Source organism: Prionailurus bengalensis, chromosome A1 (genome assembly GCF_016509475.1).
Source record: "Prionailurus bengalensis isolate Pbe53 chromosome A1, Fcat_Pben_1.1_paternal_pri, whole genome shotgun sequence".
Taxonomy (NCBI): Eukaryota; Metazoa; Chordata; class Mammalia; order Carnivora; family Felidae; genus Prionailurus; species Prionailurus bengalensis.
The window spans coordinates 16,393,572-16,410,072 of NC_057343.1; the positions used below are offsets into that span (position 1 = coordinate 16,393,572).

Sequence of the window (16,501 nt, forward strand, 5' to 3'; positions counted from 1 at the left end):
AAGGTATTTCTCAATTGCTACTTTAAAAAATTAGCTTGTTCTCCAGTTAGATACTTACAACTAGAGAGAAAGAACAAGTAAAAAGGTAATGTACTCCACAGTTGAGGTTTCCCTCTATCCTTTGAAATAAAAACAATGAGGAAACATAAATTAATATAAGACACATCTGAATATTTTAGTCTTCATTTATAAGGAATAATGTAATATTAAAACAAATAATGTATGGGCTCAGTTGCCCAGTTCCAATTTTGAGGAATATATATGAAAGGAGTTTTTTTTTAATGAGACAATATCTGTCCCAAACAGATATTCCTCTCTCCTCATAGGAGAGTCCCTTAACAAGAGACTATTAATTTCAAATTGTATGTAGAATAATTTCAGTGACTAAATAATTTGGTTTTCTTTAGTATCATATAGTTCTTCCCATGTTAAAGAGAAAACAGCCAGGAAGCTTGAAAAGAGCAGAAAAAAGTGTCCATTTGCTGGTGGGGAAATGAACAGAGAGACATAGAAGACACAGACTAGTCTGTCCAAAGGGCAGCTGAACTTAAAGATCTTGGGAAGAGAGATCTGTGCTGGTGATAGGAACATAGGAGTCCTCATCCCTCAGATATATAGGGCTACATCCATAAGCACAGATGAGTTTTCACAAAGGTTCTGTAATATGGTCTGAGGATGGTCACTAAGGAAAGATCTTTATTTATTTATTATTTAAATTTCTTTTTAACGTTTATTCATTTTTGAGAGACAGAGCACGAGTAGGGAAGGGGCATAGACAGAAAGGGAGACGCAGAATCCGAAGTAGGCTCCAGCCTCTGAGTGGTCAGCACAGAGCCCGACACGGGGCTCGAACTCACAGACCACGAGATCATGACCTGAGCCAAAGTCAGATGCTTCACTGACTGAACCACCCAAGCGCCCCAGCAAGATGACTATTTAAAAGCAGTGACTGCGATATAATTTTCAGAGAACAGTGAAAAAATTAGAGGAGTAAGAGATGAAGTGTAAAGACATATTGGTGTTGAAATTAAAGAGGGCAAGATTTCAAAAGCAAACTTGTTAACAGGGTCACACGATGCAGAAACATTAAATAAACTTTAAAGAGATAAGTGTTCCTTGACCGTGGGGATATGGAGGCTCTAGGCATTTTCTAGAGTAGTGTTAGTGGACTGATGGAAGCAGCAGCCAAATTGCAGTTGGATGAAGAACGAATAAGAAGAAAACAAGGTGTCTTGTTCAGGCTTCCTTGAAGGGTTATTTGGCTAAAGGGAGGAGAGAGACAGGAGTGGAAACTAATGGGAAACACAGGGCTCAGAGTCTCAGCATACATTTGCTCCCTGAATGGAAGGAGTAATAGAGAGGAACCGTGTGAGATACAGGCAGGAGATCTCCTGATAATGATAAACAGCTTTAACATAGCTAGCATTTTTTAAAATCTGATTCTATGGCAGGCACTGTATTAGGTACTCTACATGAAGTATTAGGTTTCTTAATCCTCAAATGGAATAAGATCTCTGAAATAGTGGATAGTAAAAAAAAAACACGTTGAAATTTATGGAGTATTATAAATTATAAAAAGAAGTGTATAGAAGTTAGAAAATTGAAGACCAACCAAAGAAAAGAAATAAGATATAGAACAGGAGCCCCGAGGGTATTGCTAGACATCCTCTCACAATGACTGACACCAGTTATGTTGAAATAGAGTCATCAGAGACAGGTCCCTTATACCTGCCTAGGATATTCTCTACATTCTAGTGCATTCTAATACTAAGAGTTATTGCTGTAATTTTGTTACAATTTTGTCAACAATTTTGTTGAATAATCTGTTGCTTGTAGGTTTACATTCTATTATCTGGAGAAAAAAATTCAGGTGGAATACCTGATTTACTTGGGCTGAATGATTAGGACCTATAATATTTGAGATATGCAATTATCTGTTGCTTTTCATGATAATAAAGGACAACATTTACACTAAAATAATACACAATCCAAGCAGTTCAATACCTTTGCTTCAAGAATACTAGACATTTTGCCTCAGACTTCCATAGCAATGGAACTTCTTGGACAGATCTTAAAATTAGTTCATAATATGTAAAATCATTTACCATGAAAGCGCTAATAGGTCAGTGTGATTCTTGGGAACTTAGGGATCATAAATCAGATGTCTGAGAAGGGGCTGGATCATGGAACAAAAGCTGTTCCCTGAATTAAACACAACCTGGGAGGTCAGTCAGTTCTAGGTGCTGTGTGGAAGTTCCTCCTGGAAGACAAAGCTTGGAATCAGAAGGTTATGGCAACCTAGGGAGATGGGGCGGTCTTGGCAAGCAGTTTGCATTGGGGCACACGGTACGAAGTAACAACGGAGTTGTGAAAGCGATGGCGAGCAGAAGGGCTCTCCAGCAGAAATCCAGAGACAGACAGCAGACAGTATCCAAGACGTTTGTTAGAGGCTGAATTTTGGTCCTTGAAGGGGGTTGGTGGGATCTGATTGTTGTAACTCCCTACTCTCAGTTGCCAGGAGCAAATTACCAAGTCAGGGGGCACAACAGAGTGGGGAAAGATCTCAGATGTAAAAATTGAGACATAATTCAGGGCCATGCTAGTCACAAGGACATTGCTACAAGGGGTTTCATTGAATCCCTCGCCTCCAGGGTCAGAAAAAGGCATGAGGAAGATAAAAAGGCTGAATAAACTGGTCAGCCTGGGCAGCTGCTGTCAAAGAGCAGAAGAATCAAGGCTGGGAGCAAGGGAAGCTGGGATGACCTTTTGTTTTCTCTGTGACTCATGGTTTGTATCAAATCTATTTCAGAAAGGATCTGAGGAAGTTAAGGCTGAGATTAAACTTGTATGTGCAAAGAAGCAGATGTTGATTAATTAAAATGGAGTTTTAATATTGGGATCAAAGACAAAACAGATACAGAATTGAATCAACAAGAATATTTTAGCCATCAGGGACTTAGTTTATATGAAGTTGTTGAGTTCTTTTCCTACTTGAGAAATGACTACTCTCTTATTTTACATAAAATTCTATAATGGCCTGTGAATAGGGTCTGATCTATAGTCCCGTATGAAGTAACCATGTATTCGCTGGTAGTTCCTGTGTAGAGGGAAAGGACCTAGGTGTCTTCATTCCCCTGCTAATGAACTCTTTGGCACAGTTGTGTGGTGGTCATAGTGGGAAGGAAATGGGCACAGGCATGGAGAGGTGTATTCCATAAGGACTGTGTGAGCATCAGACATGGGGGCATGGGTCTGTGCTATGAGCAAACCTGCCTGAGATCAGCAAGAGGTTGACACTGAATGAGGCCTGTGGCTCATCAGGTGTCAAGGCACAGAGAGTTCTGTGTGCATAAGGATGGCAGCCCAGGTTAGCCTGGGGTTCCTATTTTGGATCATTTCTACATGCTCACATTTTTTATGTAGGGAATTAGAGAATGAAAGAACAAGCAAAGGGACTTTCATATCTGGAAAACACAGAGGAAAGCTCGAAAAGTACTTGGATTTTCTCACAAGATTGGTTTTACTTATATTCTGTCTTTTAATGTGCTTGTAAGATGCCACTAGGGCAGAGGTTTCCTCTTATTACACATTTTAAAACCAAATATACAGATTTCCTTTATATGAGGTCACTTAAAAGGCCATTTTACTAAGACTTAAAATAAATGTAATGGAGATATATATATATATATATATATATATATATATATATATATATATATATATATATATTTAATGCCAGAGGGATCCATTTGTATTCAAAACCATGTTAATTCTGTTTTCTGTATTAAGCACAATTTCCTTTGCAACCACTTGTCATGGTTCAAATTCATAATGTAATACACTCTACATTCCGCACAGCGTTACCAATAAAAGTGTCTGTTCGACTTACGTTGAAAATGCATTGTTCTGCTTTTCACATCGTATGCCTTTACAGCTTAACCCTTTTGTTTCTTCATAATAGAAATACAATTGATTTAGGCCATTTGCAAATGCTAGCAACACAAGGCAGTATATGAATAGGAACTTCAAAATGTCCAGGAGCATTCTTCCCAGAGATATTTGCAGAGGCCCCAGGTGAGAATTTGCAGTAAACAGTGAGATCAGGCGCAGGGAACTGAAGATGTTTGCGATGGCAAATAAAGCTTCAGCCACTAGAGTGGGATGCCACATGTCCCAAGATTCTCGTGGATTCAGAGCACTGTACTGGAGAGAAAAGAAAAAGTAAAACAAACTCATATGTATATGACTATGTCAAGTTCAGGCCAGAATGCTTTTTCAGGTAGATCTAGCATCGTGGCCTATTGCCCTTCACAGCGGCTGATCTCCTCCACGATGGTGGCAGCAATATTCATCTACACAAAAATAAGAGTTTATTAAAGCAATTTATAATTTATAAGCTTTAATCAAAGTGACCTTCCTGGTATGTCCTTGTCATTTGTATGTTTGTTTATAAGTGAATTGCATCTGGCCTCGACCTTTCCGATGGAACTTTAAAAAAAGAAAAGGAACATGTTACATAGAAAAAAAAATCTGATTTTATATGAGGAAGAGCAGCAGCACGATAACAAAGAAAGATACATTATAAAGGAAAACTACAAATTTTGAACAAAATTATCAAGGGCTTTACTTTCTATATTTACACACTTGCATAGTCTATATGCATGCATGCAGGATACAAATTCCATATAAGTGAGTGCAAGTACTGGTCCATTGCCCTGGAAATAGGAATGACCACTCTGGGTATAAATGTTGGTGCTTTGTATCTGTTGTATCCTAAAGCAGATAAACCCCAACTTGGAAGCCATCCTGGAAGTCAATGAATTGTTAATTTTGTTATATTTAATATGTAGGACATGTGATTTTTTTTGAAGATTCCTTAATTAGATAAAATATGTGATCTAAGAAAGAATATTTGCTACATTAAACTTTGACCAGCAATTATTTAAAAAGTAAGACTTAGTCAGTTGACATGTCAGCTTTAAATTATCTTGACATTGAGCTGCATGAAAAGCAAGATGAGTTTTATCCCTTGTATTATTGAGGTAAATTTATATCCTTAAAAAAAAAGGCCAAATATTCTCTTTGAAATACTGTGTTACAAAAATCTATAATTAAACTTGTGTAGGAATCAAACAATAAATTGAGTCATCTTCTTCATACACATCCCTAAAAAATATGTCCAAACAACATGATCTTTTTCCTAATAATCATGTTAGCAAAAACATTCTACTCCTGTATGAGTCCCATTGGAATATCAGAATATTTCTATTCTTTTTATATTGCATTTTATACCAAAGACCTTTACAAATGTTAATTAATTCTCTTGAAACCAATAGATAGTATTCTTTTAATCTCCCCGGGGACAAAATACATCACAAGCTCCTGATTTTGTTCAACACTCAGACTCTTGCTTGAATGACAATTTAAAACAATCCAATTTGAGCTAAAGGGAAATTATTTTCTATTTTTAAATGCTGATAACTGTTCTTGAACATTCTCAACTTCAGCATAAAATAGCTAATCATTGAAGACACATGAAGAATTAAAAACTTAATATTTTTTATTCATTATCACAAGTATCAGAGTGAGGGTTTATGGTATCAGCCACTACCTAATTCTCTTCTCTTGGTTGTCCCATATATGATGCCACCTCTGCCTTCAAAGACTAAAACCACCTTCACCTTCTTTGTCTTGCTTCTCCCGAAAGACACATGTTTAAATAGAGAACATCCCCCAGCCCCCCATTGATAGCTAATTCTATATTTCTCTTTCTCTTTAAGCTAATATGGCTTAGGACTATATCTCAAAATGTACAAAATGTGACATAGTAAGCATTCTTAAGGATGTGATCTTTTTACTTGGAATTCCTCATAACGTTTAACACAATATCCTGTACAGCTCAAACATTTTCTCCCAACGAGTACTTACTGTCCCGTGAGGATGGGAGGGACACCTGATAATAAAAATGCTCTAAGAGATTAACACAAAGTGCTGTGGGAATATAGAGAAAGTGATAAATTCTGTCTGGGGCTGATGGGGCCAGCAATGAATAGAGACTATATGTTGTTCAAGCTTTAAGGGTCCTTTGATGTTATGGCATCTACTGGAGACGCTGTTCCTCGTTCTAGATTTCACAGGCAGTTGGAGGCAGCTGGATATAGAATCCATCATCACATGGTGATATGGTACTTTAGATCCCTTCTTAGCAAATTGTCTCAGCTGGGACTTGCAAAATCATGCGAAAGGTTTTCCATTTTACAAATCATGAGATGCTAGATTCTACCCCAGTATAATTACCCAAGTCTGCTTCAAAGTCTAGCACTTCTGGTAATTGTTGGGAAACAATGCTATGTGAATCTGTTCACATTTATGCATGGTCAGGGCTTCCTGAGCAAAACATTGCATGGCTGTTAAAAGATGTCTGAATGGCAAATAAGCCTTGGAAGTTAAATATAGAGACTTTCTGAGAGATTTGGAAACATCTCCCCTGGAGCCATCTGCTTAGATTCTAAGGATAATAAAACTAGGGACCTTTGCCTCCCCTGAGAGAATTTGTTTACTTTAGAAAGTTAAGGTCTTTCTCTTTCGGGGGGGGGGGGCGGTGGGGAAAGATGGGCAGCTGGCACAGCTGCACTCTATAAGCTCTGAGATTCATAATTTCCCAGTTTCTCTCCTGTGGTACAAACTCCTGCATGTGAAGGGTGCATCTGGCTCTCATCTGTCGCCCTGTGGGGAATTGGAGCATGGGGGACCAATGTTAAGATTGTTATGTAAGTAAACAATTTGTCTGTTCTCTGATCCAGAAAACTTGCTTCCTGTCAGGATTAAATAGAGATATAAACATTTAGTAATTAGCTCTTGATTTCATTCTTTTAAGTTCTGCTTTTTAATTTCTCTCCTGTCATTCACGCATACATTTAGCTCTGGTTTCTACATATAGGCATTGTTTTACAAGGAGATTTTTAAAATTCTTTCAAACCATGGCGTCCTTTGAACTTGTAGAGAAAAATTAGGATTCTTCAATGTTAATTGTATTTTTCCACACCCTATGATTAGGAATTAAAAGCTTAACTTGAATTTAAAATTTCTCTTTGGCTCTGTTTTCTAAAACGTAGTCACAAAATCTATATTCACGTTTTTAGCCCTCCATGTTTGCCTCTGGCCATTTGTGAGGCCTCTTCCCAGTGTCCCTAGCAGATCCTTCTTTCTCACTTGCTCCTTAAATAACTGAGTTTGCTTTGCAAGCCTCTTCTCTTCTCATTCTATCTACTCTCCCTGGATGTTTTCAGTGATCTCAACTGTCCGTTATGTGCTGATGACTCCCAGTCCTACATCTCCGCCTGGATGTCTCCCCTTACAGTCATATTTTATATTCTACCGCCTCGTTGACTTTTCCACACGGTTATCTCACAGGCATCTCAAGCACACAGGTCAGAATTGGAATTCGTGCTCTGTTGCTCCTCAAGCTCTCTCTCCATTTACGTTCTCTGATCTTAATGAGGGGTGGCAAATCTCCCAAAGCAGAATTTGAGGTTGAGCCTAGATTCTTCCTCTCCCAACTCACAGGCTCTAAACTAAAATCTCATAGATACCGCTCACTCCTCTTCGCTGGTACCCTCACTGTCTTAAAGAAGTTCCTCTGTTTCTCACAGAAATTATTATAATAGCCTCCTAACTGCTCTCCCTGCCTTGTATCTTATTTCTACTTTGGCCCATTTCCTCCAGAATTGTGTTTTAAAAGGGCCAGTCAGACCACCTCATACCTTGCTTAATGTTCTTTCTTCAACGATTCTGCAATGTCCTTGAGATGAAATTCCAGCTTTTCAACATGTCATATGAAGCGTCTGGAATCTGGGTCCTGACTCTCTTTTGAGATTGATCTGCCATTTGTTCTCAGTTTGGTACTTAATGCTCTGGCTCAAACCTTTGGTACTGGTCACTCCCCAGATTTCCCTCACATTCTCACCAAAATTCCTTTCTATGAACATCAGGCCCTATGTCCAGAGCGGATTTAAATTCCAATTATTATGATTCTTCATCTGCTATTTATTCATTAAATATATGCTGAGTGCCTACGCTGTGCCAGACACCATCAAATAAAATGCAGTTTATGTCACATGAGCTTACAATATAGTGAAGAAAGCAGACATTAAATAAGAAAAGCTAATCCTTCCCTTGACAGGTACTCTTTGACGGGGATGAATGGACGCTAGGATCCTGCTGACCAGAGCAGGATAGAATAATCCTTGTGATAGAATAATCCTTGAAAGAGAAAGATCAAGTCTGTTAATTATACTTGAATTAAAAAAAATAATTAATTTAAAAAAAGGAAAGAGAAAAATCAAGAGCTACTCTACACATTGAAGTCCTTCTAGGACCATCAATTCCTGGTTTCCTTTTTCTCTCAAGTACTTGCTTTTTAGTATAAATGTACTGTAGTGTTGTTTTGTTTGAAACCTTCATTTTTACTCAGATTTTTTTTAAGAGACTAGCTCCTTTGCAGACCTATATAACAGAATATTCAACCTTGGATTACTGTCAGTTTTCCATGTAGGGAGCTTTGTCTAATGCATTTTCAGAACCAAACATCTAATAGAGTGCTTTATATATGACAGGAGGTCAAAAAGCATTCTAGGGTGAAGAATCATAGACACATTCATGGTTGTTAGAAAAGAAGAATCATTGGTAGAAATGTGAGTATCTTAATATAGCTGGAATATGGAGAATTTGGGTATAGTGATGAATCTAAGAGGAAGTTGGAGCCAGGTCGTGAACACCTTAGCAGAATGTTTAGAGGAAGATGAACTGAATCATAATACTGGGTTCTTTATATATATGTAGTCTTTGATGCATACTTATAAAACTCAAGTAATCTATAAAAAGTGAATAAAAAATTAAATTGATACAAAATTAAAATATTTGTCATGAGAGTAAACAAAATGTATATACTGGTTTTAATTTCGATTTATAAGGAGAAAACCTTTCCTTGGTTTAGATAATGAAGTTGGTTAGATAATGAAGTAATGAAAGACAATAAGAAGGCATATGATTTTCTTCTGTAACAGATAATACTAGATTAAACAATTAGGATTTAAATCTCTACAGAGCTCTGTGCCATAAAACTAAAGAATATTTAGAAAATTCCATAATTTGGACAGTATACTGTAGTTACAGCATTTGTGAAATAAAAACAATATTTGCCTCTTTTCTAGCTCATAAGAATAGATCAATGAGATATATACTTAGAACTATTTAGAAGAATGGTACTATGGGGGCGCCTGGGTGGCGCAGTCGGTTAAACGTCCGACTTCAGCCAGGTCACGATCTCGCGGTCCGTGAGTTCGAGCCCCGCGTCAGGCTCTGGGCTGATGGCTCAGAGCCTGGAGCCTGTTTCCGATTCTGTGTCTCCCTCTCTCTCTGCCCCTCGCCCGTTCATGCTCTGTCTCTCTCTGTCCCAAAAATAAATAAACGTTGAAAAAAAAATAAAAAATAAGAAGAATAGTACTATGAAAAATTCCATCATGACTGTTAAAATAAATGCTCTTATCTATAATAAATTTAATTTTTGAAAATATTACTTCTATTACACAGTGGAATAGGCATAGGAATTTAGTCATTTCTGCCAAATGACTGAAGATAAATATGAGACAAGTTGTTCATAGAAAAAAGGACTGGGAAATATTTAGGACAAAACCAGTTCTAATGAAGATAAAGTAACATTTTTTTAAGAGTGCCCAGGCATCAACAAGCTCTGGATTAACTAGGTATTTCATACAGAGTGAGAAGCGGAAGTGGTTGACAAACCTTCTCCTTCAAGAATTAAGAGCAAATAAAAAATAAATAAATAAAAGCTTACAATCAATCCATGAGCCATGAAATGTTCAAGAATCAAGGTATTTAAGGAAGCACCACACAGCCTTGCATGTAAGGAGGAGAATACTGAAGTCACATACTTTTCTATTGTCTATGTCTCTACAATGCAATGCTGTTGCATTGTACATAAAAGTTAAAACAACTACTGAGTGCTTATATTAAGCTCTGTTCCATGACATTAAACATGTTTATTAATGTAATCCTCACATTCTATAGGATTTGATTATTAGTGTCATTTTATACATAAGAAAATTGAGGTATAGATTAAGTAACTTGCTCCAAATCACACAGGTAGGAAGTGGTATCAGTGATACTCAGATCAAGTATGGATCAGAACTCAAATCATGGCCTTAGTTAGCAGGACCCTTTGGTGTGTGTGTGTGTGTGTGCGTGTGTGTGCGTGTGTGTTAAAATTCCCTCTAGATGAATGAATCACAAAATGATAAGCCAATTAAGCAAGTGTGGCCCTTCTGCCAGACCTATTCTAAAAGTTTCTCCTCCTCGATAGACCAGTTACAGAAAGGTTTCCCTTTTTGTGGACTAATAGTTTTTTTGGTCTGGATCCATGGCTTGCACAAAAAGATGTAGGGTTGGATTTTTGCTCCCATTTATGCACCTTCAGACTAGAGGTAGAACCTCTACAATATTACAGATAACCTTGTTATAACTCCTTGGTAATCTTGCCTGCATCATAATAGGCAAACTATTCACTAGGAAGCAGCATCAGGTGATTCCATCTACCTCATATTTCATAATTAATAAATCATCTATTTTATGGCTCTTATCTCCTAATTTTTTTTGAATACCAGCTCTCTATCAGCTTCCCCTATGTTCATTTCTCTACTTCAGGCATCCATTATCATTTGACTCATTCTCTGCTTAAATCTCATTCATGGCTCCTCTTTATTTAACAGAGCACAGCCCAAATTCTATAGCAGGATGTGAAAAGTCCTTCTTATCCTAGCCTTGCTCCCATTTATTGGATCATTTCTCTTAGATACTGATCTCCTTTATACACTCAGACTTTTTTGAACATTGTATTTTTTCTCTCCGGAATGCTAATGCACTTTCATGAACCCAATGGATACCTTCCGGCTCTGTCTTCCAGGACACTTCCAGTAGAGTTGAGTTCCTTCCTCGATGCTACCATAGCCCCTGCTGTAGACCTTATCAAATGGGAAATTCTTATTTACATGCATTTCTCTTTCCACAACCTGACTGTGGACTGCTTAAAGGCAGGAGGTGTACCCCAGGTATCTTTGCATTCTCAGCAAACAGATGAAGACCTGGTCTCTTAGTATGCTCCCAGAAATTCTTATTGATTAATTCACATAATAGCTGTTTGCCTTATATATAGCACAGTCTATTTTTGTGCACAAATATAGCGCCTTTTCCTAAAATAGTAACTTATAAATTATTTAAAATTAGCATGAAAATTGAATGATAAAAGAAAGGAAAGGTAAGTCAACAAGTCAGCATTACAGACTCCCAAAGTAAGTGCTCTTTTGATTTTTATCATCATTTAACAGGTGGTCACATTGAGACCTTCATTTAGTAATTTGCCCCAAATCACACAGGTTTCATGTGGTAAAGGCGAGTGTGAATCCAGAGCTCAATCTTTTTTTCAACTAACATAAAGGAAGAGACATAATAAAGACATTTAAAAAGGTAAGTCTGATGGACTCATAGTATATGAAGAAGAGGGAGGATACTGGAGTAAAAGAGAAGAAAAATTAATAATGCAGGCTTATTCTATAACAGGCACTTAAATTATATCAACTCATTTACTTCTCATACCAACAGCACAAAGTAGAAATTGTTAGTCTCCTTATTTTATAGATGAGGCAAGGGAGGTGAAGAAATAGGTCCAAGTTCACATAACTAGTAAGTGTTGGAGGAAGGAAGTGAGCCCAGAAAATACTACCCATCAAACTCTATCCATGCAACTCAAGTTTTAGTTACACAAACTAATCATTCAGAAAGAACATTTTGTACTTTACACATACAATCACAGCTGGACTCCTATGACCGCAATGCATAAACAAATTATATTTCTGGAAGATTCCATGTTATTTACATCATTGTCAGCTGAGGTAATTTCTGTGCACTTTTCCATCTCCTTTTCTCCTTCTTCGTCACATGAGGTGAGTGATGCTTGAATTTTAAGCATAAGTTTTTCCTTGGTGTAGTATTAGGAACAATGTTTATATTTTAATATTAAAATAGATGTTGCACATGAAGAATTTACAACTTTTTAAGAAAATTCAAATCCCATATCTAAAACTGAGACAAAAAATCCACAAGTACCCATTAATTTATGTAGTTGTACCTACTATATACCAGAGTTCTTATATATGAAAACGTATATGTACCATATAGAAACACCATCAAATGTAACATGTAAAAGTATTCCGTATCTTAGTACAAATATTGCATATAAGAAATACATGAAAGAAGTTCCATTTGGGATCAATCTCATACTTGTCTTACTGTTGAATAGAATTATACAGTCCAGTGTCATTCCAATCATCTCCCTTAGACCAGTTACATCAGCATCATCTGATGAGTTTGCTACAAATGCAAATTTAGGACCCTCTCTAATACTCTTAAATTTAGAATCTCTGGGGATGGAGAAAAGGAATCTGGGTTTTAGAAAGCTTTCCAGGTGATGTTTTTGCACTGGAAAGTTTTAGAAGAAATGCTATAGTTCTATATACCAGAGTTTTATAACCGTATTGGGCCACAAAAAAACAGATATATTATTTTTTAGTTAAGAGATGGCCAAAACAACTTTATAGACATACTTAAGGATCATTACAAAGAAAATAGAAATTGGACAGATATTCACTGAACAACAGACTGCCCATCTCATACATAGATGTATAACCTCCTTGGTTAAGACAGTACCTTCTGCTCTCTTAAGGTCTTCAAGGGCATTAACCTAAAGTAGATAGGAAAAATTACCAAGTTATGATTCTATTATTAAAATATAGCTTGATTTCCATGAAATTGGTAGGCATGAAATTTGGTGAGTGGCAACATTTTAATTGAACAAATTCTGGAAACTAAGGCCTTTCCAACTATGGGCATTTTTGACCCTGACAGAGCTGAACACTATACAAGGGAGACTCAGGCCACTATTTTAGGAACTAGACTAAATGAATGAGTTCACCTACACGTTAGGATTTCTAGGTCAGATCACTAAATTGCATGAATTATTCATGTAAAGCCCAATTAGACACTCTTTATTTTTTGCTAGTACACTAATCATTTTGAAACAAATTTTTAAAAAAGGAGAGACAAAGAAAGAGGGAAAAAGAAAGGCAAGAAGGAGATAATACTTTGATTTGAAAAATATCCCCCAAAGTACAAAATAATCCCAGTTGTCATTGCAGAACAAAATGTTTTACAGAAATTATGTGGTTTGGAAAAGATTGATATTGCACAGAATCTGGGGGAGTGATGGGTGTATGAGACTTCAGGCGCTGTCATGTTGAATGGGATGAGGAAAAGGAAATTATATTCTGTTCTAATTATATCAAACTATATTAGTTTGAACTGAAATAATAATTTCAATGCTTTGAATGAGTAATATTTTGATTGGTCTAGGTAATGTTATCGGTTAGTTATAACTGATAAAAATAGATTCTGGTTGCCAAAATTTAAACAGTGTTTGAGGTAGACTGTTATGAGAAATGGAAAGGATTCAAAACCAGAGCAACTATTGTAATTTTGAGACATCATTCAAATAAGATGCAACAAAATTGGGTGACAACTTCAAATTGTTCGTGAAATTTATTTCAAAACTATAATTGGGTATTAATAATGTATTTTATACCTATCTATCATCACAGAAAGATAACGCTCTAGGTAACATTATTAGTAAAATTAATAGCAATCAAAGGTAGGGAAGTATTTATCAGAACTTTATGCTTTACCAAAAATATAAATGATAGTTACCTTTACAAATGCAACGATTTTCAAAGAGATTGTTGCCAAATATAAGGAATTCATCACAAAATCCATTAGATTCCACCAATCATGGATGTAATCTTGAAGTCCACCATCCCACATTTGTTTAATTTCTCCCCATATAAAACCTGCAATTACAGAGAGATTCATTGTAAGTGTGATTTTCAATCAGCTTACTAACAACAGAGGCAACTTAAAAATTGTAGAATATTGGAGCGGCAAGCGACTTTAATGTTCACTACGTGAAGCATTTATTTTTAAAGACAGTAACATTCAGTCTCAGCCAGACTGTAAAATTTTGAGGACACTGAGCTAATTGATTGGAGAGAATGCTTTTAGGGTAGGTTCACTTTCTTTTATTCATCTGATATGCTTGTAAGAATGTCCAATTTTTGAATCAACTGCAATTTCTCTGTAACTATCCATTTTTCTCATGGAAAATATCATAGCATTTACTTGTAAACAAATACTAAAAGCAATGTTTCCTTTGAAGTTGAGATGACTGAGAGTCATGAAAAAGTGTCGCTGGTGAACATAACTGTCTTAATTCCATTAAGCAGGATATTTTGTTTTGCCTTTGTAAGCAATCGGTACCTTTGGAGATCTGATTTCAGTTCTGGACAAAAGATGGTTATAACATGCATGATACTTCATTATAAAACCTTATATCTAGCAATAGCTTTGAGACTGCCTCCATAGAAAATAAAAATCCCTTTCCTTTATAATGGTCATATTTTTAATAAGAAATGTTTTATTTTCAAATTCTAGGAAGTACACATAAAATATCACTATGTATCATTCTATTTCCATAATCTTGTTAAAACTTTATAAATCTAGTTTTGGGGCCCAATGATGAAAGAGAGAGATATCAAAGGGAGTAGAATCAGGAAATATTAAAAGGATAAATATGATTTAATAACTACATTAGTGCAAGCAAACACTACGACTCTATTAAGATAATGAGTCTGGAATGTCACATGTGTAGCACAATGTCTCACATCTGTCTTGCACAAAAAGCCAGAAAAAGTCAGGTTAACTATAAAATAATAACTTTTCATGAACCTATCAGAGAGACGAGAAACCAGAGAGAGTCCCGATGTGAACATTAGCTCACCCATGGCAGAGTGCAGGGGTAAGAGACAAAGTCACCATATCCCAGAGTAAGAAGATTTCAGAAAAACTTTTAAACGAACTTCTGAAGGTTGAGTCTGAGCTTGCACAGAGGACAGAACCCCTGGGACTCAGATACAAGGGGAGTCTCCCTACTTGCATGTTTTTTTTTTTTTTTTTTTTTTGCATAGAGCAGGCTCCTCTCCCCTAAGAACAAAACACATAAGCCCCATGGGAGAAGCAGGAAACAGGATTTCCTAGGGTTTGCACCAGTATCATTAGAGGTTTCCTACCACAGGGCAAAGGTCAGGAAAGTCTGCACATGACCTGCAAAGTGTCACTGCCATAGTAGTAAGGTATGGATCATTGAGAACCTGCATTGCCAATGCCCAGGCGTAGTCCTACCTAACTCTGCCCTCGACCAGGACAACAGAGAATCTGCCTGTTTCACATCACCAGGTAACAATCACAAGCTAATAACTACTGGAGGAGTGGTGAGAGCATGAATAGAGTACCCCTCAGAGGCATAGGTGCACAGGGGAGGCCAAAAGATGTGGGTGAAGCAGGAATTCTGAGAATAGTCCTCCTAAGTCAGTCAAAGCCACTATAACAAAGTATCACAGACTGGATGTTTTATAACAAAAATTTATTTCTCATAGTTCTGGAGGCTGCAAGTTTATGATCATGGTATCAGCATGGTCAAGCTTTGGTGAGAACCCTCTTCCATGTTGTAGGTGCACACATCTCTCTCTATCCTTACATGGCAGCAAGAGAGCAAGCTAGCTCTCTGGCCTCTTTTTTCTCTTTAAAGTTTTTATTTATTTATTTTGAGAGGAGGGAGGGGAAGAGAGAGGAGGAGGAGGAGGAGAGAGAGAATCCCAAGCAGTCTCCATGCTTGTCAGCACCGACCTGATCAGGGCTCCAACTCATAAACCTGTGAGATCATGACCTGAGCTGAAACCAAGAGTAGGACGCTTAACCTACTGAGCCACCCAGGCTCCCTTTTGGCCTCTTTTTATAAGCACATTTATCTCCTTCATGAGGACCCTCATGACCTAATTGCATTCCAAAGGCCCCACCTCCAAATGCAATCACATGGGGGTTAGGTTTTCAATATATGAATTTGGAGGGGACACAGACATGTAGTCCATAATACGACCCAAAGCAGAGTGAATGGTGCTCTGAAACTGACTGTGGCAACAAAACCCAAACCTGCCTCAGCTCCTGACTATAATGCCTCAAATTCCTGCCTTATGTTCCAGCAGAATAAAATGGCATGTCCATTTTCAGGCATCAATGCTATGTACCTTTGTCTAGCCTCTACACAGGCAGAATAAATCCCCTCCCCAGATACACACATGCACACCTTATACATCGTATTCAAACTGTTTTAAAAAAGATAAAGAAAAAATATTGAAGGCATCAGGAGTGGGGGTGTGGTGGAAATAAAAGACACATTGCATTCAAAGGAAGAAATAGAAAACTGACATCAAACTTGTTGTCCGACACCATGTAAGACAGAGTAACATTATAGTGCTGAAAGAAT

At 37.0% G+C, this 16,501-nt stretch overlaps 1 protein-coding gene across 1 annotated transcript in view; it reads right to left on the minus strand.

The window, feature by feature from the left end:
* The window catches only part of TRPC4 (transient receptor potential cation channel subfamily C member 4), a 199,962-nt gene that overhangs the window by 25,610 nt on the left and 157,851 nt on the right, over positions 1-16,501 (minus strand). The window contains exons 5-6 of the mRNA XM_043577686.1: positions 13,834-13,973; positions 3,890-4,203 (exon numbers count right to left, since the gene is read on the minus strand). Of these exons, the coding sequence (XP_043433621.1) occupies positions 3,890-4,203; positions 13,834-13,973 (454 nt within the window). The remainder of the gene's footprint in view (positions 1-3,889; positions 4,204-13,833; positions 13,974-16,501) is intronic.